This window comes from Oryx dammah, unplaced genomic scaffold, assembly GCF_014754425.2.
Source record: "Oryx dammah isolate SB20612 unplaced genomic scaffold, SCBI_Odam_1.1 HiC_scaffold_24, whole genome shotgun sequence".
Classification (NCBI taxonomy): domain Eukaryota; kingdom Metazoa; phylum Chordata; class Mammalia; order Artiodactyla; family Bovidae; genus Oryx; species Oryx dammah.
In genome coordinates, this window is record NW_024070208.1 from 15491615 (window position 1) to 15516222 (window position 24608).

The 24608-nt window shown below is 40.2% G+C and overlaps 2 protein-coding genes across 2 annotated transcripts in view; one reads left to right on the top strand and one right to left on the bottom strand.

Moving 5' to 3' along the window:
• The window catches only part of GTF2F2 (general transcription factor IIF subunit 2), a 138034-nt gene that overhangs the window by 54812 nt on the left and 58614 nt on the right, over positions 1-24608 (top strand). The window contains exon 5 of the mRNA XM_040267221.1: positions 17131-17212. Coding sequence (XP_040123155.1) covers positions 17131-17212 — 82 coding nt within the window. The remainder of the gene's footprint in view (positions 1-17130; positions 17213-24608) is intronic.
• On the bottom strand, positions 1983-11888 carry KCTD4 (potassium channel tetramerization domain containing 4). Its single transcript, XM_040267220.1, has 2 exons — positions 11722-11888; positions 1983-3614 (listed from the first exon to the last, which is right to left on the bottom strand). Exon 2 carries the CDS (start codon positions 3427-3429, stop codon positions 2650-2652), a length of 780 nt encoding a protein of 259 aa, XP_040123154.1. The 5' UTR covers positions 3430-3614; positions 11722-11888; the 3' UTR covers positions 1983-2649.

A 24608-nucleotide genomic window follows, 5' to 3' on the forward strand; every position in this document is an offset into this window, starting at 1 on the left:
ATACACATTTTAGAAATACAGTATACCTTAAGCTATGTGTTTTTTATATTTTAAGGGTAATGCTAGAATCACCATGTGGTATAATTCCAAATACACGCATATATATATTAGGCACGTGGCAAGTGCAGTAACCTGTTTTCTTATTACCTTTCTTCTGAAAAAGAAGAGTCACTTGTGATTTATTCTTTGGAACAATATGAGAAAAGATTTGAGGAAGTTTGTCATTGAGCGCAAACAAAAATGTTCTGACAACTTCACTCTGACTTATAGTAGGCACTTTATTCAGTTACTTGAGTCTTTTGAATGGGAAGTAATTCTCAGTATTTTTTAAAGTAGTAAAGTTTAAACACTAGGTATTTCCATTGCTGTACACCTGAAACTAACCCCACATTGTAAACCACCAATATTTCAATAAAAATTTAAAAAACTAGGTATTTTGTTTGCACTTACAATATGCAGACACTTGAATATGTAAATACCAGTGCAAGTGATTTTGAAGATATATTTATGAAAATTTCTGCAAGAGTAAACAATCTAGCCATATTTCCTTCTAGATTACTAAATGTTTTAGGATATTATGATAAAGCTTAAGGAGGAATTAAATGCATTTCAGAAATGATTTTTTAGAGATATTCAAAAAATCAGTGGCAGATTTCCTAAAGTAATGGTTTCCATCAATAAAATTTTGTTATAACAGTTAAATTTTCTTTAGTGAAGTGATGCAAAAGCCTCACTTATAATACTTCTAAGGAGATTTGTACAAACTATATCTCCTGTAAAAAGATGTGTCAGGGCTATTTTTATTATCTGAAATGAAACCGTATTAGAGAAAATCTTACTTTGACATTAAATCATTACCGTGTTGGTTTTTTTTTTTATATTACAAAGTCCAAATGCCAAGGAAAAGTCAACTCATAAGTTGGAGAGATATGTAGACAGTTCAATTATAGTGACTGATAAAATAGATTTTAGTATTTTTTTCCTGTTTTCATAGTTCTTTTGAATCCTGATTAAGCTGTTTTTAAGTACATAAGGGATAATTTGATGTTATAAACTTTTTTTCTTGTTATACAGAAAGAAAATTATGCAGTTGATGTAGAGATTTTTGTTTTTAACATGGATTTTTAAAGGACTTTTTTGTACAGTAGGTTTTAAAATATTTCTTTTAGTATGTACAGCCAACTTTTGTATTACCTTAGATGTTGTAATGGGAAGTCAGTTATAAACGTTGTGAGTGAATATTAGCTCTCCTAAGTTCTTATGTATAAGCAAACTTTTTGCATAGATGCTAATTTCTGTAACCTCAGTTAAGATTTTCAGAAATATTTTGTTAAAGTTTATTAAAGTCAAGATTTAATGACCAGTTTTAATGGTTAAATTTTAAAGGGGTGAATTAAGATGTTATTTGTACTTAGAAGTCAAAGAAAATGAGTGGCATAGAAATAAATGATTTAGCTGTTCTTTGCGAGCAAAAAATGTTCTCACCTTTAAAGCTAACTTTCTTGATTATTTAATTGCGATAGCCATACATAAAACCTAATTTTTAAAAATAACTTCTTGTTTAGCATGAACTAAAGAAATGACCACAAACTCGCTGAGCCTGAGATTTACCATCAAAAGAGGTACTGAAAAGAATCAATCAACTTCTTTCATAGGAATAATGTTTAGTGTTACTCATGTGTTATTTTTGAGCTTGAAAGATGAGATATTTAGGATGATTCTGAAAATGAACTCTCTTCATTATTCTAATACCATATACTCTATTGAGAATAAGTTACCCATGCTGTATTGGAGTTCAGTCTGCAAAGAAATGAAGTGGCTGATTTTTGTCACTTGCAAATCCAGCCAGGTTTACTATAGCCTGCAGTCTGCCAGTTGACTGCATCAGTGCATAATATGGTATGAAGTCATTAAAAGGCACATTTGTTTTAAAAGTGACACATGAAACTTTTTACTATAATTATTAACTATAAGCAAAGAAGTTAGTCATGCTTTCATTTTTTTTTTATTGTCATCAAGCAGTTTTCTAGGAATTTTCAGCAGTATATCAATTCAGCTATAATTCTAGTATGAAATACAGAAACTATGAACAAGCTTTTGGTGCCTACCATCAAAAATTAAATCCATAGCTTTAATGCTTACAATCTCATTTTGCTTTCACCACAGCTCTGTTTTAGTAGATCTGCACATCTCTCTTGCTCTCAATGGTTAATTTTATCAGTTCAGTTTCTTCGTAGATTTTTGCCATGAGTAGAAAGGATTTAAAGTCTCGTAGTCCCTTAAAATATTTTATTATCCTTTCCTTAAAAGAATGATAATATACATGCTTGTTCATTGTACAAGTACCCAAGATATTCTGATTGAAAGACAGCTTAAGGAAAAATAAACAAATAGCAAAAGCATTCCGTCTTTATTTACAGTATGTAGATCACTGTTTTCACTTTATGTGTACATTTGATCAGGAGGAACACCCTAGAGAAGGACATCTTTAGCGATAGAATTTACATACCGTTAGCTCACAGTAATTGATTAGCAGCAGGACTCTGAGTACAGAGCTGGTTGAGCATGTTATTTGGGATGCTTGTGATGCTGAGGTTTTCCAAAGCTTGCTGGCTGCATGCTTGTTGCCTTTGTTCGTGACACAGGTAATTACTTGATAAAATGAAGTGCATCGCTGTGAACAATTGACCCTTTGGAGCAGTCCAGGCTTGTCAGCAGTCTAAAACCGCACTTTAAGGCCATCATTATGGCCTCAAACTTAAGAGTTTCCAAGGTGCAGACAAAGGTGTTGTCTTCCTTCAGTACAAGTCGAGTGCCATTTTCAGACTTTATGAAGTATTTAAATTGAATGATATTTGACGATATAGAAAACTCCTCAGGAAAGCCATCCAGCCTGCTTTTGGACACCAGGACAATGCGAGATTTTATTTTTGATATGAAATCCGGAGCATTACAGAAGATTCTCAGTCCCTGTGAGCGATCATGGTTATCTGTTATTTCCAAGAAAGTGGTCTCCCTGGGTGTCAGCTGTTCTTTTTCCCACCTGGACTTCACTTCCTCCGCCAGTCCCTTCAGCTGAAAGAATTCTGCTTCTTGTGCAAGAAGTTGATTTTCTCGAAACCCTTCGGGCAGTAGAAGTTCTCCATTTCGTAGGAAGTTTAGAACATGCCTGAAGAGGAGCCCATCCCTGTCTATGAAATAATGACCATCGGCATCAAACGGGCAGAGAATTTTTCCATTGACTATGCCTTCAAGGAAAGTGTCTGGGTACTTGGTCAGTGTTTGTTTCTGAGTGATGTATAAGTATCCACCAACGTTGAGGGTCATCAGAGTGGATTTGCAGTTCTTTCCCTGGTCAGCATCTTCCAGGCTGTTGTGTTTCCCTTCATAGTCCTTTTCTTTTTCTCTTCTGTTTATTTTACGCTCCATTTTTGAACACGCTATTTCAGCTTGTTCTTCTTGGCGTTGAGATTTTTAAAAAAGAAACACTACCACACAAACACGCCTTTATTCAGCCCCAGCCTGGTGATGGAATGGAAATGCTGGCAGCATCGCCTGCGCTGTCAGCTCGGTTTTGCAGTAGGTGGCGTGTCAGCTATGTATGCAGGAGCTTTCTGGAGTAAGAGGGAAAAAAGATAATTTGCATTTAACCGTATCAGGGAAGGAACCTGCTGTGAAGAGGTTTTCATAGATATTCTTGGACATAAATAAAAGTTACTCAGTGAATTGAATTTCCTATGGGCAGCTAAGCAGTTATATATATTTAATTCTCTGGCTAAGTGTGAATTTTTATTCACTTTTCAATGTCAAAATTAAGTTATTAAACAGGCAGGCTTAATATTGAACAATACTGTCACCTTTCAGAGAACAATATATGGGGAATTGCTGTCATATTTTAAAGTAAATTATAAGCAGGAAACCCAAAGAGAAAGGACCTAAGTGTACAGAATTTTCTCTCCTGTAAAAAGTCACACATTTCACAGTGGTGGTGTCATTTTAGAAACACAAATGAGAATACTTAAACCCGTTATTTGTGACATTGTACTTAAGTTTAATTGGATTTCCATGTGATTCTGATGTGGGGAATCAGTAAGTGAGAGGAAATTTTCTTCATGTCTTTCAGCAAAAGGTTCTGTTATTTTGGCTTTTTACCCTACAAGTAAAAAAAAGTCAAATATACAGGCTTTACAGTTTTTGGGGTTTTTTTTTTGGTTAAGATTTCCTATGGAAAATTCATGAGCTTGTTTCACCCTAAGCATACTGAACAAAGACTTGGACTGCTGTGGAAAATGCTGTAACCGTGGGTCTGTGTGTTTATGTGTTTGTGTGTGTGCGCACGAATGAGTGCCCCCTCGAGAAGATAAGAGACAGACAGATTCAAAATACCTGCTATAAAATAATGTCATGGGCCAGATTGGTTGGGTTTCTTCTGCTGCTGCTGTTCCCTGCCCCCACCCCCCACCCCCCACCCCCAGTGTTCACAAAAAGGGAGAGAAAAGACCAAAGCCTGTTGCCTTTTTTTTTTTTTTGAGCTCTAACAGTGTGAGTATGGTGTTTTTCCCTCCCTTTCTTTTTTTTTTCCTTCTTCCTTCATAAATTGCTTTCCAAAACATTTTAGGGATCTGAGTTTTCATTTCTTGAGTTTAAAGACCCACTGGTAAGAAACGTGAACATGGTCCCCAGTACATTATTATTTGGCTGATCTACCTGCTAAATTATTCTGAGGAACTACAGAATTAGACTTCAGATTTTATCAAACTTATTTACATTTTTATTACATTAAAGGTATTTAAATTTTTTCAGCTTTGATAGAAGTGGGCTTCCCTTGTGGCTCAGCTGGCAAAGAATCCGCCTGCAATGTGGGAGACCTGGGTTCGATCCCTGGATTGGGAAGATCCCCTGGAGAAGAGAAAGGCTACTCACTCCAGGATTCTGGCCTAGAGAATTTAGACTAAAGCTTCCTCTCAGCACCACATCATTTAAGAAAAGTTTACTGGTATATTCTGACAATTTCATGTGTGTTGATTTTGTACCTATGGATATGACTTTTTCTGAAATATGGAATAGGTTTGGAGCTGGGTGGGGGGGGAGTTCTTTTCTTAGTAGTACATGTATCTGAGTAGCAAGCACGGAATAGCACAACCAACAAAGGCGTGCCAGTTGCACTTACAGGTATAGTCCTCTTTTAGTGAAGTTTATGATGGTTTAGTCACTAACTCATGTCCAGCTCTTGCAGCCCTGTGTGCTGTAGCCTGCCAGGCTCCTCTGTCCATTGCCTGGATTCTCCAGGCAGGAATGCAGGAGTGGGTTGCCATTTCCTTCTCCAGGGAGTCTTCCTGACCCAGGATTCAGACCTGGGTCTCCTGCATTGCAGGCAGATTCTTCAGCCGACTGAGCCGTGAGGGAAGCCCGCCCCAGGTAGTGTAGCAGTCCTGCTTCAGTCACATAAACGTCTGTTCTACCTATCCCAGTCCAAAGAATCCTCAAAAAGTCATTTGTGGTAACCCCTTTTTTTTAAAGAAAGAAAAAAACTTTGCCGCATTGGAGTAATTGGTAGACCTTCTTTGTTTTTTTCCACGTTTTTTGTGGATATTCTTAATTGCTTTTTTTAGAATCTGTAAGGCCCATTGAGAAGACTTCAGTGAAGCTTCCTAAACCAGTTTTTCTCATTCAAAAAAATTCTTAGGTTAATTTGACTTTTGTTCTATAGGTCCCAACCAAACAGTTGTTTACAATGCACATCAGAATCAGTAGAACGCAGCTGTAGGATAGTGGTGGAGACTGTGCTCACGTTTTCTTTGAATGTTAAAATAAAGTGAGATAGTTGAATTCTGTGTAAGCCTTGGTCTGCTGCATTTTACACTCTTTGGCCCGTTTACCGATGCCTTCCTGGGGGAGCCCTGGGGCTAGTGCTGCTAGAGGCTGGGCCTCGCGGGGAGGGGACCTGAGGCACGACGCTGACCTCTTCAGCCGTCACCCCCAGGGCCCCCTTACACCTGCTGACTCGCTCACTTCTGCTTTCTGATTTTTAAACCTACTGGTGTGCGTCTTTTTTCCTTCTGGCTTTCTTTAACCGTGAGCCACCCTATCATGTGCCTCTAACTCTTGACTGCCCTGTCTCACTCTAGACTTCACTCTCACGTTCTTGGCTTCTGCAAACCTGACATGTAAGATGAGATTGCCACCCGTGGCCGGGCAACATGGTGTAACAGAAGGCTTGTCTTAGTGCCTCGCTGGAAGCTGATAAGAATCTATAGGACTTTTTTTTTTTTTTTTTAAGTCCTGTTGCTCCCAACTTGCAATCTTAAAAAAGAAAAATGGTACCCAGGAGACCTCGCCTTCTCTGTGTTGCTTCACTCCATTCGCATCAAAGCAAGATGATTGCAGTTTACATTAATCACAGGGCTTTTGTTGCTCATTGCCGCAGTTACGGTGCATGTGCTTCCGAGGAGAAAGCCAGGTTGTCTTTTTCTTAGTCTATTCTAAGCTTATATTTACTTACTTTGGGGGCTGGAGGGTGGGGAGAGTCATGCCAGTCAAGTCCACACAGCCCGAAAACTGTAAAAATGGTGCTTCGGTAACTATTCCGAGGCGGACATCCATGGGTTTGTGTGACCATGTTTCTCTGCCTCACTGCAGATCCAGACTGGAAGTAATCAGTTAATTGTTTAAGCAGAAGGGCTTAACCTACACAGGAAAGATGAGCTTGTTTGAATCCACTTGACCACTAGACTTGAAGATTTCATATGCTTTTCAGGCAGAAAGATGTTTTTTTTTAAGTGTCTATCATAGACATCTGTAATCACACATATAAAGTTTGCAAGTTTAATCAACTTTGAAGATGTATTTTCTCACATACATCTATATATCTGTTTTTCCTTCATTCAGCTCTGTTTTTTGCATTAGTTCAGGTTGCTGTAGTATATACATATTTCACTACCTCTGGAGTATTTCACACCTAGACACTCAGTGAATGTTTTTTTTTGATTCCTTGGTGATGGACCCCCCAGGCTGCCTCAGTCCCTGGCTATGGTGAACAGTTTAAAGCATGTCCTCTTACAGGTGTCTGTGGAAACTTGTGTGGTAGATACCCAGGGGAGAACTTGCTGGGCACGTTCAGTTTCATTCGGCACTCCCAGATGACTCCCAAGATGTGCTCTAACAGTGCACTCTTGCACCAGCGGTGCCTGTGGGTTCCTGTTTCCCCGCATTTTCTCCAGCACTTGGTGTTATCTGGCTTCTGTTTTTAGATTTCACATACAAGTGATGTCATACAGTATTTGTCTGTTTCTGTCTGACCTGTTTCACTTAGCATAAGTCCGTGCTGAGTTGTTGTGAGTCTGTCCATGTTGTTGCATGCGGCAATGTTCCATTCTTTTTATGGCTGAGTAGTATTCCATCGTGCGTATGTATACACGCACACCCCACGTCTTCTCTAACCATTCATCTGGGGATGGACCCTGAGCTTGTGAAGGTTTCCGTACCTTCACAGTTGTAAATAATGCTGCTGTGAATATTGGGGTCCTTGTATATATCTTCTCAAAGTAGAATTTTCTCTGAATATATACTCAGAAGTGGAATTGCTGATTCATACAGTAGCTCTGTTTCTAGTTTTTGAGAAACCTCCATACTGTTTTCCACAGTGGCTGCACCAGTTCACCTACCCCAACAGTGTATGAGGTCTCCCTTTCTCCATATCCTCACTCACCAGCATTGCTAATTTGTGTTCCTGTTGGTGATAGCCAGCTTGGAGGACTTAAACAGTGTCACTGAAAGGTTCTTGTTCCAAGTATATTCATTGGTTAGGCCCAGTGCCTAGGCAGAACTTACTCCAGGCCAATGGGAATTCTTATCTGCCAACTCTTGATGGGAAATGAGGTCATTCTCAGCAACGTGATTGACACAAAATATGCCAGAGATATTTTCTTGCCATAAGGAAGTAGAACCTTACCAAGAAGATCTCTCTCTTGGTTAGAAGAGAAAAGATTTGGTAATTCCCCTAGACTCAACAGATCACTCTTTTATGAAATTCGAAGCTGCCTTTATTAAAAATATGGGGTTTCTGGTTCTTCATTCTCTGCCTCTACCAAATTTTTTTGGTTATTGTTACCTGCATGTATTAATTCCTTTTTTTTTCTTTAAAAAAAAAAGAAGGTGATTCCTTGTTGCTGCACTAAGAAAGTGCAGCCAACTACAGAAAGAGCAGGAACTGTTAATTTTCACTTAAACCTGTCACTGTGTCTCTGCTCTGAACTTCTCCATATTTTTTGAGACTTATTAATCTGGGTCTTTCTTCTTCACTTGAATTTGATACTCATCTATGTGATCTGCAGTGATATCTTTATTTGCTCATTTTCCAAAATCTGGCTAACCTTTGGCTATCTGACTTTCATGTCCTCTGATTACTTTTTGGCTTGACCTTCCTATACCTTTCACAAGCTGAGTTTTTTTTTTTTTTTTTTTAATGTATGCGTTTCTTATTTTTCACAGCCTCCTGTTAATAGCATTGAATGTGAGAAATACTCATTTTGATACTCAGCTATAATTATGTTACTTTAGTTTCTTTTTGGTGTTGAAAAATAAAAATAAAGGAGACAGTGTTATGTATTAACATAGTTTAAGAATCACGGATTTTTCTGTGTTAACCTAATTCTGTTTAAATGCCAAAACTTTAGTTTTGTTTTGAAATATGAAAGTTTTCTGCATTAGGTGTTGTCTGGTACTGGGCTTCATCAGCACAAGTACCATCTCACCCGCCTTGTAGAGCGGACTGACCACAGCATCTCACCAGCTGTGCAGAGTGTCAAGTCCTCCTAGGCCTCGTTCACCATAGCTTCTGGAAGAATGGTGATGCACATGTGTAATTCCATTCGGAGGAATAAGCTTGTAAGTGTCTCACAGCGTTGAACTGAGTCTTCAAAGAAGCCCAGGAAACTCTGCTGCTTCAGCAGATTTTTAAACCCCACTTGAGGAGTGTAGAAAAGATTAAAGCACTTTGTGTCAAAAGAAGCACACATAAAAATGACCAAAGGAGAAGTTCTGACAAAATTCCATTCCACTGTTTCTTTGCTCTTCATTACAGAGGTAATCTGGAAAACACTTTACAAATCATGCTAACTCATATTTAAAATGTACTTTGGGAGATGAGTGTTGCGGGGAAACCTGTGTTTTATAATTCTGTAAGCAAAAGTCATTTGAGTTTTTAAAATGAGTGTGCTCTTTTTTTTTTTTTTTTTGAAGTGCAGACTATGCATTATTATTTACTGGAAAATTTTATTGTAACTAGATGAGCAAAGCGCTTCTATGAGCCATCAAATGAACACTGAAATTGTATTATTGTAGAGAACTCATTTTTATAGTGCTATTTGGCAAAACAGAATTTTGCCTTCTCTTTCAGAAGGAGATGTTTTAAGTTAATAATCATTGTCTACAATCTCAAAATGAGGGTTATGACTTTGAAAAATTGTAAAGTGAATTTTGCTATGAAATCAGGGACCAAAAGAGTCACTGCCCCCAAATGCTATCCCTTACCACTGTCCCTCATGTTACCATCTTCTCTTTAGATTCTCCTGTGTCTTTAGTGATGAGATGGTCGAGGGGTGAAGGGGTGGGGAGGTGGGGGCCTGAACCAACAGGATAGGATATGATGGTTCACAGGAGGACATGGAGTTTCTTACAGAGTAGAGTGTAAATCTGGGATGGAGAACTCTATCATTTGGCACACTTTTTTACGTCTAACATTTCTGTAATCGGGGTGTGTCTTAAAATCATTGACTTGTAAAATTTTCATGGTAGTCTTTTGTCTTTCTTGGTGGCACATAAGGTAATGGTGAACATTACAATTGATGGCATCTTAGATTTGATGGCATATGTGAGCAATTCTGTAAGCTGTTGTCCGCACACCAGCAGAAATTCAGCTACCAGAGAGGGGGAGAAGGTGTTGGGGGAGAGGAGGAGAGAGTATCAGGGTGCTGGTTGCCAGCCCTGCCTGCTACATATTAGAGTTGCCTAGTGACTGTGTAACAACACCTCTTGCCCACACAATGCAATTAAGGTAGAATCTCCGAGAGTGGACCCTGTAGTTTTTAAAAAGCTCCCCCAGGTGATTCTTAGGACCAAGCAGAATTGAAGAACTACTATATTCAGGAAATTGGTGAGCTCAGGAAAGCGAACTTACCTCAGAGGAGTTCTTAATGATGAGGGCGTAATTTCTACTCTGTAGTTACGAGGATCACTTCCTATTAAAGTATCTTGAAATTCGTAAAGAACTAAACTACTGTGTGGTATTAGTACTGTTACTAAACATGGTGAAGGGAACTGGGGTTATGGAGGATGAAATTCATGAAACTTGACTCATATTCAGTGATGAAAAAAGGTGTCATCAGATTGTCTCTAAGTATTTCGTTAATGTTGTATCTCAGCTAGACTACAGGCTTTCTTAAGTACAGGGGTCTGTATTTTTCTTCTCTGGTACCTCTCAGCACACCTTGCATCATGTTTGGCACTGTTTACCTATACAGCCCTGTGGTCAAAGCCTTTTCTCCTGGAGACTTAATCTTTCCTGGAAGGATTTGTTTTTCTCTTCATATAATCATGGTTGCTATTATTCTTGAATTCTCTCTAATTTCTAGTGCAAGTGGATAGCACCTTTTGATGAAGGTTTTACTAAAACAGACTATTTCAGTACTATGGTTTTCTTTTTCATTTATTATTATAAAACAGTATTACTTCATTTTTTCAAATGAAAGTTTTATTTCTGGGTTTTATTTAACCTCTTATTCTTGAAAGCTGCTTTTAGGTTAGAGGTCATGTCTGTTTGTATATATCATACCCATGTCTGTATTTGAGAGTTTATACTGATTAATTATATATATATAATTACACAATATAATACGCAAAAAAAGAGACTTACTGTGAAGTGCAGGGGGAAAAATAACTTGTGAACTTGCTTCATAAACATTAAAACACAAACGTTCATTTTTAAAATGTTGTTCACTCAGTTATTTCTTTGATCAAAAGTTTGTTATGGCTTCTGTAGACCCGTAGAGCAATCCAGACTCCTTTGTACATTTAAATCATCTGTCTTTGATTTTGTACCTTAGGTCACACTTTTCTTTCTTCTCCTGGGCAGCCAGTCTTCCCGTTCACAGATACTCTTCGGTGAGCATTACAGCATCCCTTGTATAGGAATGTACAGAAACCTTCTTTCTCCCAGTCCAGAGGAGAGAAGTTGAAGAGCAGTCCTATGAACGAGGAAGCTGAGATGTTTTCTAATCCTAAATCTAATCCTCAGATTATGGTTTCAGTATTTGATTTAAAACTGGGACTTCCCAGCTATTCAGGCTTGGTTGTAATTTGAATATTATTACAGGAAAACACTATATAACATAATTCGGGGGAATACTTAAATGGCTGCTCATTTTGTTGCTTTTGAAGTAATTAATACAATTCTGACTCTGTAGGCTTACTGAAATCTGAGTATGATCTTTTATTCCTAAAATTCCTGAATATTAAATAGGTCAGAACATCAGTTCACAAATTTGAATACAATTAGAAACACCTTCTTAATAATACAGGGATCGCAACTTTGCCCAACTGGTTTGTTAAGATGCCAAATAGCTTGTATTAATATGCCTTATCCTAACCACAGGCAGAAACTGCTAGAAAAAGATTTTAAATGAGAACAGTGGAGACTAGCAGGAATATGAAACAGTGGTTTACCTTTTAAATGCTCTTGATCTCTTGAAATACTGTTTCTTTAGTCCTTTTCCAGAGAAGACAGACACGGGTGTGAGGTAAAGAAGAATCAGGGAAGTAGCTTCAAGCCCTCAAGGATTAGCCCAGAATCTTGACTCTGACCTTGTCTGTATTTTAACTTGAGTTGGCAGTGCTCTTAAAGGCCTCCATGTTGAACTGGATCCAGAGTGGTCTCGTGGAAATGAATGCCTGTAACTTCCTGATGCCCAGCGTCTTCTTAACACACAGCTCTCAGTACTTACATGCCAATGTTAATAGGCACCCTTCCTGCTTACCTGTCACTTTAGCTTGTTTAGACTGGCCAGGCCCTTAACTTGTAAAAAGTGCCAGTCAGTTGTCTCTGCTGGGTTCTACATCATCCTGTGAGTGTTATTCGCTCAGTCATGTTGACTCTGCCACCCCATGGACGATAGCCCGCCGGGCTCCTCTGTCTGTGGGATTTCTAGGCAGGAATACTGGAGTAGGTTGCCATTTCCTTCTCCATCATCACACAGTAGTATATGTCAAGTTGAGATAGAAAGTAGGAAAGTCTAGCTTAGAAAAGAAGGTTGTGTGTTTTCAAGTCCTGGACAGCTTCTCAGCATTTTCTCTTTGTCATTCCCAGAAAGCATTTTTCTCTAATTCCTGCTCAAAGAAAATTTAATTATAGCTAGGTCTTTTAGAAAGTATTAGAGCAAACAAAATAGATATTGATGAAACAATAAAACATCCCCAGTTGGAGGGAAGGGCCAGTTTTGTTTTGTTAATTTTAGTGAAAGAGAATTGGAAGAGATCCCAGTGACTTCCTTATGCATATGGATGCCGAGACCCAGAGATGTGAAGTAACTTCTCCAAAGTAACTCCACTGTTTAGTGACAGATTTAGAACTGGGATGCTTCCATTCTTGTTATAAGAATGCACTTTGTGTAACTTAGCCTTTAATACTTTCTCTCAACTTTTTTCTGAAACTAGGTGGCAGTATATAGATCAATAAAATACCATCACAAAGGTGTGTGTTCATTCTCATGAAGATTCTTTGGGCTGCAAGGAGCAGAAACCAGTAAGCAAACCAGTCTAGCTCAAGAAGCGGGGGAGGTGAGAAAATTTAGAAGAGGTTCTGGAATAGTTCCCAGAATCTAAAGAAAAGTTTGACAAACGGCCAGGCCTAAGGAAAGATAACCCTCCTGAACCATAATAAATTCTAGTTAGTACAGTAGAATCCCACAGCCTCTATGGAAGGACCAGTAGTCCTTCCAGTAGTTAAATTAGAAGGTCGGGAATCATGAAATGATAAAAGAATGTATTCTTAATGCCTTAAACACTGTAAGGCCCACAAATGCACATTTAGTCACCAGTGTGCATGGAGGACAAGGCCTTTGATCTGATCTCTCTTTCTTGTGGAGAGTAAACCCATAATTTAATTTAGAGTTTAAATTTTGGTTTCTTGAAAAAGGAGCGGGACTTTAGACACAGTGAAACAGTACAGTTGTAGAATCCTTCGAGACTTTTGTTTCTCTTCTGGTCTCTAGTTGTCACTCCAGTACCTAATTTGACAGGTTTTTAGCAACTTGTCTTTATATCACATCTTGCTGTTCTTTAGTTGCTCAGTCGAGTCCGACTCTTTGCAACCCCATGGACTGTAGCCTGCCAGACTTCTCTGTCCATGGGTTTCTCCAGGCAAGAATACTGAAGTGGGCTGCCATTTTCTTCTGCAGGAGGTCTTCCCGACCCAGGATCAAATCCGCACCTCCTGCACTGATGGCAGATTCTTTATCACTGAGCCACCAGGGCAGCCCATATCACATCTTACAAAGCATCAAACCTAGTTTTCACTGAAAGTCTCCCTCCCTCATACTCATAATTAATAGGATTATATAATATATAATCAAATTGCCTAATTACTAACAGTAAAACTGGCATAAACAAGTTCTAGCATAGCTTGAGCAGAAGTGTGTGGGAGTAATAGAGATTAACCTACTACCCACTAGTGTATAGCAAGCTCTGGGCATCTGTCACCATATTTATGAGGGAGGTTGAGAGCCTTGGTAATCTAGAAGTGGGTTAAGTGGAGGCCTAGCAGAAGTGCTCCTGGTATGTTAGAGTAGTTTATATACCTGTCCCATTCCAGCGAGCTCCCAGAAAGTAGTCTGGAAGCCACTGGGTGGAGGACGGGTCCCTGGAAATCAAAACCGTTTTCCTAATAATAGCAAGTGTTTTTGCCTTTTTCACTCTGATTTTCTAAGCATTTTTCAGTTTTCATTTCTAGTCAATATCAATAGATGAAATCCACATAAAAAGTTCTTTTGGATCCTCACATTTGTGAATGGCTGCACTAGACTCTGCTCCTTGAGGGCAGGAACCAACTTTCATATTTCTGTGTTATTCCTGATCTGTTTGCATTATCTTTTACATAAAAGTCACTCAGTAAATATTTGACAAATATATGAAAAAAACCTCATTTTTCAAGTATCTACAGTCTTTCAAACTGAGCCAGCAAAGTAGTGTTAAGTCAGGGTCCCTGTATTAATGAATATGATCTGTAATTAACAGCAGCGGTGTGCAAGTGAGTGCTTTCAGCTGTCTTAAAATGTAATATATAATAGCTTTCCCCTGAAATCTTAAGTAGTGTTTTAGAGAAGCAGCACAGTTTAGTGAAAAAAAAAAAAGAAAGCATGTTCCTGTGAGGTTTTAAAAGTGTGTGATGGTTTTGTATCTTGGGGCTGTATTATAAGTAAATTATTTTTTTTAATTTTATTTGGAAGAGAGAGGAAAGGGCAAAGAGTGAACAGAGATGTGGCCTTATTTAAGAGCAGCCAGTTGATGGACATTTTCATTGCTGCTGATGAAGACCTTTCCTTTCACTTGAGAAGCTATTTTAGATTTGAAAAGAGAATATGATGGACAGGAAGTCATGGTTTGGGGAAGTGAATCTTCCTGCTTTGAGTGACCTTGTTGGAGAAGAGTGATGATGAGTAGGGGCCAGGTGAAAACGGGTAGGTGTTTTAGATGCCTGCTACTCTTTCAGGTATTATAATTATGAAACGTCTTCAGCAGAAGCTTTTAAATAAAAATTTAAATTCACCCTGTCCACCCAAGAGTGCTGTGCTGTGCTTAGTCGCTCAGTGCCTTCCGACTCTTTGCTACCCCATGGACCATAGCCTGCCAGACCCCTCTGTCCATGGGGATTCTCCAGGCAAGAATACTGGAGTGGGTAGCCTTTCCCTTTTCCAGGGGATCTTTTGAACCCAGGTCTCCCACATTGCAGGCAGATTCTTTACCAGCTGAGCCACCAGGGAAGCCCAAGAATACTGCAGTGGGTAGCCTATCCCTTCTCCAGAGGATCTTCCCGAACCAGGATAAGAATACTGGAGTGGGTAGCCTTTCCCTTTTCCAGGGGATCTTCTGAACCTTGGTCTCCCACATTGCAGGCAGATTCTTTACCAGCTGAGCTACCAGGAAAGCCCCCACCCAGGAGTAGGTACTGCTAAATAAATGTGGAACATTCACAGGTGGTATTGAAAGGTAGCTTTTTAGTATTCAGCATTAGTAAATACATGGGTATGTAACTAAATTATCTTTGGAGACAGTATTGTAGATTTATTTCATTTTTTAAAAAGGATTAATTTATGTTTCAGTAGTGAGCTTTTCTCATGCATTTAAGGCCCTGTAGATTGGAGTCGTTCCCAAATCTTGTGATTGTTATGACAAGAATCGTTCTAGCTTGAACTTTTAGCTTCAATAGAGGGGCATGCTCGAATATAAGGTTTGTTTTTGCTTTAAGAAAATTCAAATTTTAATCTTATTAAATTTTATTAGTAAGAGGAAATTACTTTTAGCATTTAAATTTAATATAAAATAATTCCAGCCTGCTTGTTTCCTTCCTGCCATATTTTGGTATAAGGTAGACTTGCTTCTCATCATCACTCTTTGCAGTCATCTGTCAGCCTGTACCTTGAGGTTTGTGCTTATGTTGCATCGAACTATTGAATTACTGTGTGTTTGCAGTTAGTACTTAGGGGCTGTAATAAGGAGTTCCAGGATTTTGGAGGCGAAATCACAAAAGGTCACCATAAACTTTTTGGTGTGTGGAAGACCTCATTTGTGGATATGGCTATGCTGGATCTCTGTTGCTGCGTGCGGGCTGGTCTCTAGTTACAGTGCTTGGTCCTGTCCTTGTGGCGGCTTCTCTTGTTATGGAGCATGGCTTCGTCAGTTGCGGCACTAGGCCTCTAGAGCGTGTGGGCTCAGTAGCTGTGACACAGGCTTAGTTGCCTCGAGGCATGTGGAATCTTCCCAGACCGGGGATCGAACTGATGTCCCCTGCATTGGCAGGTGGATTCTGAACCACAAGACCACCAGGAAAGTCCAGAAAATTTTTCTCATATAAATCACGTGGGCGTGGTTCCATCTGCATTTTATGTTTTGGTCAGTTTATCTGTTCGCCCAGTAAACTGTATGCTTCTTAAAGACAGTACTGTATCTCAGTCATCTTCGATTCTGCAGTGCCTAGATGGTTCCCTTCGCTTGGTAGGCACTTAGTTAATGTTTGTGGAATGTATGAGGTCATTGGCCCTCAAAAGATGGATCATAAATGCATTGCTGCGGAGCCAGAGGAGTTCCTGAATCTCTCCTGGATAGTCGGGTGAATTCTCTTAGAAATATGATTGAACCATAACTCTTCCTAACCATAGTCATCCATTTCCAGAATGCAGTAAGGCTGGTGCCATCGTGGGTCAGTCATATATGCATTATTAAATAAGATGAGATCTAAGGTGACTTGGTGCCTAGTAGGCACACAATAGTAGGTGCTAACTTTTGTTTCTCTTGAATATTGTATCAGGGTCACCATAAGAATTCTTACTAACAGTGGGAAAATTTTTCCTTCTGTTTGGACAAAGGTTCATAGCATTTAAAAGCTCTAGTGTGGCCACACCCATATTAATCATTTTGCTGAAAAATAGAAGTTAGAGCAACTGGCAGGCGGAACTGGTATTCTATATAACCTAGGCAAGAACCTGACTAGTTTCACAGTATTTTTTAGGCTAGCTGTTCTAGTCATAGTGTATTCTAGAATTTTGGTTTTTGCACATATATGTGTGCATACCCACACATTCAAATACGTGTATGTATATACCTTTGATTTAGTGCTTTAGACTTTTTCAGAAGTTGCTTCTCTGTACACCCTTCAAAGATGATATAGCCTGTAAGTTTTTTTGCTATTTTGATCAGTGACACCACTATAAACTTAAAAATATTCCTTTTCTTTCCTTGATATATATTATTGACTATATTTGATTGTGATCACTGTTACTGTGGTTAATATGTCAAAATACAGTCTTGAAAATGATAAATGTTATCGAAATACATTTGTTAATTTTTTTCTTTCCATTCAAGATAAGCTTTCACTGGAAGGAATAGTGGTACAAAGAGCTGAATGCCGACCTGCTGCCAATGAAAACTACATGAGGTTAAAGAGGTTGGTGTTTTTAACTTTAAAACGATACCCGGTGTGTGTGTTTTTGTTTTTGTTTTTTTTAGAATTGAAATACATATATTAGATTGCCTGTTTACTACATGAAAACAATGGTTATAGTTGCAAGTGTTTTCTTCAAAGCTTGTTTTTAAAATCAAATAAATAAGAACAAATTTTTAGTTACAAAATAAGTAAGTCATGAGGATGCTGACTATAGTTAATAATAGTTTATTGCACATTTGAAAGTTGCTGAGAGAAGAGATCCCAAAAGATCTCACTGCAAGAAAAAAAAATTTTTTTTCATCTGTGTTTGCTGTTGGAAGTTAGACTTACTATGGTGATCCTTTTCCAGTGTATACACTTGACTGAATCATTACTTTGTATACCTGAAACTAAACTAAACTCAAAAAGAGTTTCTTCAGTAAGGGAACTTTCAGAACCTAGGCTGTTAATTTGGGTTGTATTAAGCTACTTTGTTACTATAACCTGGAATCAAAATTTTTAAATGTCTTTTTCTAGTTGTCCTTGTAAATCTTGATTCTCTAAAGACATGTTACAAGATCTTTACACCATTTTATTTTCAAGGGCTATAATTTTCCCATGATGAATGTGTATCTAAAATACTATACACTAGAAAGCAAGTATAACTAGTTGCTAGAGTACCATCCTTTTTTCTTAATCTACAAAGAACTTTTATAAACCATTGCCTGGTTAGAGATTTTGCTTTGGTGTCCCTCCTCCACACTTTTGGACGTGGTTATTACCCTTTTGTAATTCATACTTAAAGGTTATGATTGAAAATTCTTGGTACTTCAAATTTTGTGACTTTCAAAGAGTCAACAATTTTTTAAACTTGGAAGAAACGTATTATACTTGTTTTATAGTTTATATTGAATGTATTTCAATCCCCCATATAGTCTTGAATTACATATTTTTTAATTTACCCTGTACTTAACTATGTGAAATAGTGTGAACAAAACAAAAGAAAATCTCTGCCCTCATGGTGCCTACATTTTAGAAGGTTGTAGCTGCACTGAACTGGTAGTTGGGCTCACACTTCCAAGAGGCAGCCACAGCCCCTCTGAATATCCTCATTGGATATTGAACTGGATATTGAACTGGATCAGCTCTCAATTTCACATCTTTTAAACTCCCCTGCCCCACCCCTCTCAATTAGATCGGATGTCTGTCTCTTGGGAATGAAACAGAGACTAGTTTTCTTGTCCAATAACTCTTCTAATTTCAGTGCCTCCCCAGGGCAAGGGAAAGGATGACAATCAAAATGAAAATTTTTTATAACAGTAAATAACTTTGGAACACAGGCAGATGTTCCTCTTTGTTTTTAGCCTATAAAGTTTATTATGTAATACAAGTCTTTTTGAGAATTTATCTTCTTCAAATAACTACTGAACTTGGAAAATGCAAAATTTGATTACTCAGCTCTTTGCCAAAATATTTTTCTGTGGTCTTAATTTTCTTTAAAAGTTTCTAAAGATTTCTGGTGATCAGATCGGGCAAGTCACCTGCTGTGTTATGAAACGGCTGCTTTTTCCTTACCAAAGAAGACATTAAAATTGTTTAGCTTTTTGCAGTATGCTGAAAGACCAGCTATCATATAGTTCAGTTTCGTCAGTGACTTAAGGAAACGGTAATTCAGGAGATGATAATCGTGTGAGTCTCATAAATAGATGCTCTATGACCTGACTCTTGAAGGCTGAGACTTTTTTTGACCCAGTGGGAAAACATGGGAGTAAGAACACTTTAAACAGACAGACAAGCAGACACAGAGACCTGGGGAAAACTTCAGGGACCCATTTAGGGACCTGTGTGTGGTTCTACAAGCCTGGAATGTGGGTTTTTTTCCAATCAGAGCAAACAGAAGCTGCAGCCTTAGGGACTTGCGTGGGAGCTGAGTGGTTGGGGATCTGCCTGCCACAGTGGGCTACGTGGGTTTGATCCCTGGCCAAGGAACTAAGATCCCACTTGCCACAAGTCAGCTGAGCCCATGCACCACAATTACTGAGCCTGCGTGCCCTAGAGCCCATGCTCTCAACAAGAGAAGACTGCAGTGCGAAGCCCTCATACCGCTCCTAGAGAGTAGCCCCCACACACTGCAACTGGAGAAAACTCGTGCGCAGCAACCAAGAGCCTGTGTACCGTAGTGGAGACCCAGTACAGCCAAAAAAAAATTTAAATGTTAAAAAAAAAAAAAAGAAGCTCCAGCCCTTTTTTGAACTCTGAACTTAAATATCCAAAGCCTGCTGGGAAGTCCAGTTGACATGTTTCAAAGATGTCAAAAACTGAACTCCCAGTCTTGCCCCCGCAAACCTGCTCTGAGCTCATGCCAAGTCTGTCCTCCCATTTTCTTAGTCCAAAAGCCCTGGTTACATTTTTGACTCCTCCCTCCCTCCTCACATCCAATGTGTCAGAAAAATTTTCCTGAGTGTACCTTCCAAATATTACACATCTGCCGTCTGATCATTTCTGACATGATCTGCCTCTGGGTCTCACCTGGATCACGGCCAGAGCCTCCGAGCAGAGTTCCTGCTTCTACCCTTGCCCCACTGCTGTCTGCTGGCAGCACAGTAGCCAGAACAGTTCTTGTAAAACCTGTCAAGTCGTGCCATTCTTTTGCTCACCTGTCACTTGCAGTGCTTCCCATATTACTCAGAATAAAACCCAAGTCCTTGCAGTTGTCTGCAGGGACCTCCATGGTCTGCCCACCCTTCTCTTCCCCTTCTCCCCATCTGAACCTGCTCTCTCCCTCCCCTTGCTCATCTGCTCCATCCACACTGATCTCCTAACAGCCCACGAGCACAGGCACACTTCCATATGAGGCCTTTGCACCGGATGGTCTTTCCTGCCTGGAGCATGCTTTGTCTAGATAGCTTCATGGCTCGCTTCCTCACCTCTGGCAAGTCTCTTGTCAAATTCTGCTTTTTCAATAAGGCCTGCCCTTATCACTCTATGCTTGTGTATAGCACGTATTACCTAATGTAATTTACTTACTGTATGTATTGCCAACTTTGCCCAAGAGCAGTTTAAGTGCCATGGTTTCTTTTTTATTTTATGTATACTTGCTTTTTGTTCACTCATAGGTGCACGAACATACACCCTGAGTGTCTAGAATAGTTCATGACATGTAGTAGGTAAACAGGGAATATGTGTTGAGTGAATAAATGGCAGGAGAGATGATTAAAGAGTCTCTTATGCTTGTTAGACAACTTGTTAAAGAGTCATATGTGCTGTGGTAAGAAATTTGGACTTGATGTGCTGTTGCTATTAAGGAGGCACTGAAGAATTTTAATCTGGATGGTAAGGGAAGGGAATGTGTTTTCAGAAGGGCCCTTCTAGCCATGGGTTCCCAGGTGGCACAGGGGTAAAGAATGCCTGCCAATGCAGGAGACATAAGAGACTCAGGTTCAGTTCTTGGGTTGGGAAGGTTCCTGGAGAAGGAAATGGCAACCCACTCCAATTTTCTTGCCTGGAAAACCCCCATGGACAGAGGAACCTGGAGGGCTACAGTCCATGGGGTCGCAACGAGTCGGACACGACTGAGTGAGTGAGCACACACGCATGCGTTCTGGCCATGGTGCAGAGCATGAGACCAGGGAGGGAGGTTAGAGGCTGGCGTCGTAGTCCAGGTACAAAGCGTCGGAATGGCTAAACACGGTGATCCTAGGCTGAAGGGAGATGAGAGACTAAGTTTGAGGATGTTTGGAGGTAGAGTTGGCAGGACTTGGTAAGCTCATCTCAGACTTCCTGAGTTGTGGGACAGGGGCTTTCTGCAGGCCCAGACTGATCGTAGTGGCTCTTGTGGCCAAATGCACATCCTGCTCTGAGGCTCAGGCTAGCTCTCTGCCACCCTGTGTAATGTGCTCATGAAGGCAGAGGGGTAGAGACGCCCTTTCAATCCGATTGACAATTTATGTAAAAAGTTAAAGAAGCAAGAAGTACTTAAACTTAGGAAGAGTGAGCATAGCATAGTGAAGTCGCTCAGTCGTGTCCGACTCTTTGTGACCCCATGGACTGTAGCCCACCAGGCTCCTCCGTCCAGGCAAGAGTGCTGGAGTGGGTTGCCATTTCCTTCTCCAGGGGATCTTGCCGACCCAGCGATCAAACCCGGGTCTCCCGCATTGTAGGCGACGCTTTACCGTCTGAGGCACCAGGGAAGACTAGGAAGAGTACCAGTGGGTACATTACCAAAACAGAGTAATCTCAGCCTTAAGTCGTAGCTCATGTATCTTGTTTATCATTAGTCAACATTTTCAGATTCCTTCTGTGATCACTGGAGAAGAAAATGGCACCCCACTCCAGTATTCTTGCCTGGAAAATCCCACGGACAAGAGGAGCCTGGTGGGCTGCAGTCCATGGGGTCGCAGAGTCGTACACGACTGAGCGACTTCACTTACTTACTTGCTGTGATCACTAAGTTAAGACTCAGTTTTAGAAAAATAAAATCACTAGATACTCTTCTTGCTCTAGAGAGCTTTCCATCTTTGAGCCTCATGAAAACACACAGAGAGGATTATCTAAAGATATTTACTGACAGTGCAGTGAGGGAGGAATAGAAACGTGGTGCCTCGGTTGATGTCAAGTGGGAAGACGGGTGGCCAGATGCGGGTGCTGTCAGCGTGGAGGTGTCTGAGAGCAGAATCAGCAGCTCAGTGTTTCCAATGTCCTGTGCTGGACTTTCACACATTGACCCAGAGTTTTTTAGGGCCTTCTTTTTCCTTTTTTTTGGCTGTTACTGCGTCTTTGTTGTCCTGTGGGCTTTTCTCTAGATGCGGCGAGCGGGGCTACGCTCTATTTGCAGTGCACAGGCTTCTCATTGCGGTGGCTTCTCTCGTTGCACAGCGCGGGCTCTAGGGCCCTCGGGCTTCAGAGCTACAGCACGTGGGCTCAGTAGCTGTGGCTCCCAGGCTTAGTTGCTCAGGGTCACGTGGGACCTTCCCAGATCAGGGGTCAAACCGTGTCTTCTGCATCGGCAGGCAGACTCTTTACCACTGAGCCGCTCGGTAAGTCAGGCCTTCTTCTGTCTGCCTGCCCTTGAATGACGTTCAGGCGTCTCTGATCCTCTGGCTCTTGTCTTGCTTCCTGGCTGCATTTTCAGCTCGCCTCCTTTACCTGGATGTCCGACAGGTACAGCACACTAGAGTTGTTTTCCCAGATGTACCAGGCCCTCGTACATTTTATGCCTGTGTAACATGCTGCACCCTTGACCTAGAATGCCTTAGCTGCCTTCTGCCAGCAGCCTTTAAAAGCAGCCCAGGTGTCACTCCGAGAGACCTCGTGTCTTCCACTCCCCAGTCCAAGCAGGATCTGCCCCCCTGCCCTTTGCTGTGCTCCCCCAGTCTGTTCTCCTTCACTGGTAGTGTGTCGACGTCTGCTGCTGAGGTGTGCGTGCGTGCATCTTCTACGACGTCACAGACTTCGTAAGAACCGAGGATGAGAGCTTCGTTTTCCTTCCTTTCCTGTCCTCTTTCCCTTCCTCCTTTCCTTCTTGCGTGTTCAGCACTTAGCATAGTGCTTTACAAATAATAGGTGCCTAGAAGTATCTGTTGGGTTGAAAAGGATTGAAATAAAAGGGAAGGCGAAACTAGGTACAGGGACATGAAAGTCAGCAGCATTCAGCTTCTTTAACTTCTGCATGTTTATGTCACTAATTCAGCTAAAAATCCTTGTCTCAAAAGTTTTTGTTTTTAATTCTTTCATTGTTTTGTGGGTTTTCTTAAAAAAACCTGACAAGAAAAGCCTCTCCCTCTGGGAGCAGAGCACTGGTTGCAGAGGGGGTTCGTTCCTGTGCTAAGACTCCAAACAGCAGGGAGCAAGCTGTGATTCACATTCTCTCCCGGGGAGAACGCATCCTTCTGTATCTGCCTTGTCTTGTTATGAGGCAAGCAGAAAGGACCCTCTCACTCAGTAGATCTGCTCTGGGGACTGTATCTCACCTCCTCGCAACAGCCCTGAGGGGAAAAGAGTATTTTTTAAAATTAATCTATGTATTTTAATTGGAGGCTAATTACTTTAAAATATTGTGGTGTTTTCTGCCATACATTGACATGAATCAGCCATGGGTGTACATGTGTCCCCTATCCTGAACCCTCCTCTCAACCCCCTCCCCATCCCATCCCCCTGGGTTGTCCCCGTGCACCAGCTTTGAGTGCCCTGTTTCATGCATCGAACTTGGACTGGTGATCTGTTTCACATATGGTAATATACATGTTTCAGTGCTGTTCTCTCAAATCATCCCACCCTTGCTTTCTCCCACAGAGTCGAAAATTTGTTCTTTATATCTGTGTCTCTTTTGCTGTCTTGCATATAGGGTCATTGTTACCATCTTTCTAAATTCCATATATATGCATCAATATCCTGTATTGGTGTTTTTCTTTCTGACTTACTTCACTGTATAATAGGCTCCAGTTTCATCCACTTCATTAGAACTGATTCAAATCCATTCTTTTTAATGGCTGAGTAATACTCCATTGTGTATATGTACCACAGCTTTCTCATCCATTAGTCTGCCGGTGGACATCTAGGTTTCTTCCATGTCCTAGCTATTGTAAATAGTGCTGCGATGAACATTGGGGTACATGTGTCTCTTTCAGTTGTGGTTTCCTTGGTGTATATGCCCAGCGGTGGGATTGCTGGGTCGTATGGCTGTTCTGTTTCCAGCTTTTTAAGGAATCTCCACACTGTTCTCCATAGTGGCTGTACTTGTTTGCACTCCCACCAACAGTGTAAGAGGGTTCCTTTTTCTCCGCACCCTCTCCAGCATTTATTGTTTGTAGACTTTTTGATAGCAGCCATTCTGACTGGTGTGAGATGGTACCTTATTGTGGTTTTGATTTGCATTTCTCTGATAATGAGTGATGTTGAGCATCTTTTCATGTAAAACAGAATACTTTTAAGAAGGAAAGTAGGCCTAACTAGAGAGAAAGCCACACTGAGACAACAGTGTAAACTGTCCCAGATAAACTGGGATGTAAAATGACCCTTACTGTGGATAAATTAAAATGCCAACTTTAAAACAAGAACTTGAAGAGTCAAATAATGAAAGTTCTGGCAATTAAGAAACAAATACCACAAAATCTAGAATGTTCAGCTATGGCTGAACATAAGCTTGATGTGGGTCCCAGTAGCCACACAAAGTTGGGCATATGACAGTGTTCTTTTCATGTTTAAATGTATGTTTACATAATATTAATGTAAATTTGTATATAAAGTTTCCTACCCAGTAAAATGAATAATAAACTAAAATCAGTTTTATAGTGAAACAGTTACTTGTTAATAAAAATTGAGATCATAGAAGTAACTCAGAGTTCAGTAAAGATAATTTTATGACCAGGGAAATAATAGTATTGGATTTTAGCTTTCTGGTGATCTTATCTGAAGCACA

Excerpts from the sequence above, each read along its gene's own strand:
- KCTD4 (XM_040267220.1), bottom strand. The coding sequence starts at position 3,429 with ATGGAGCGTAAAATAAACAGAAGAGAAAAAGAAAAGGACTATGAAGGG.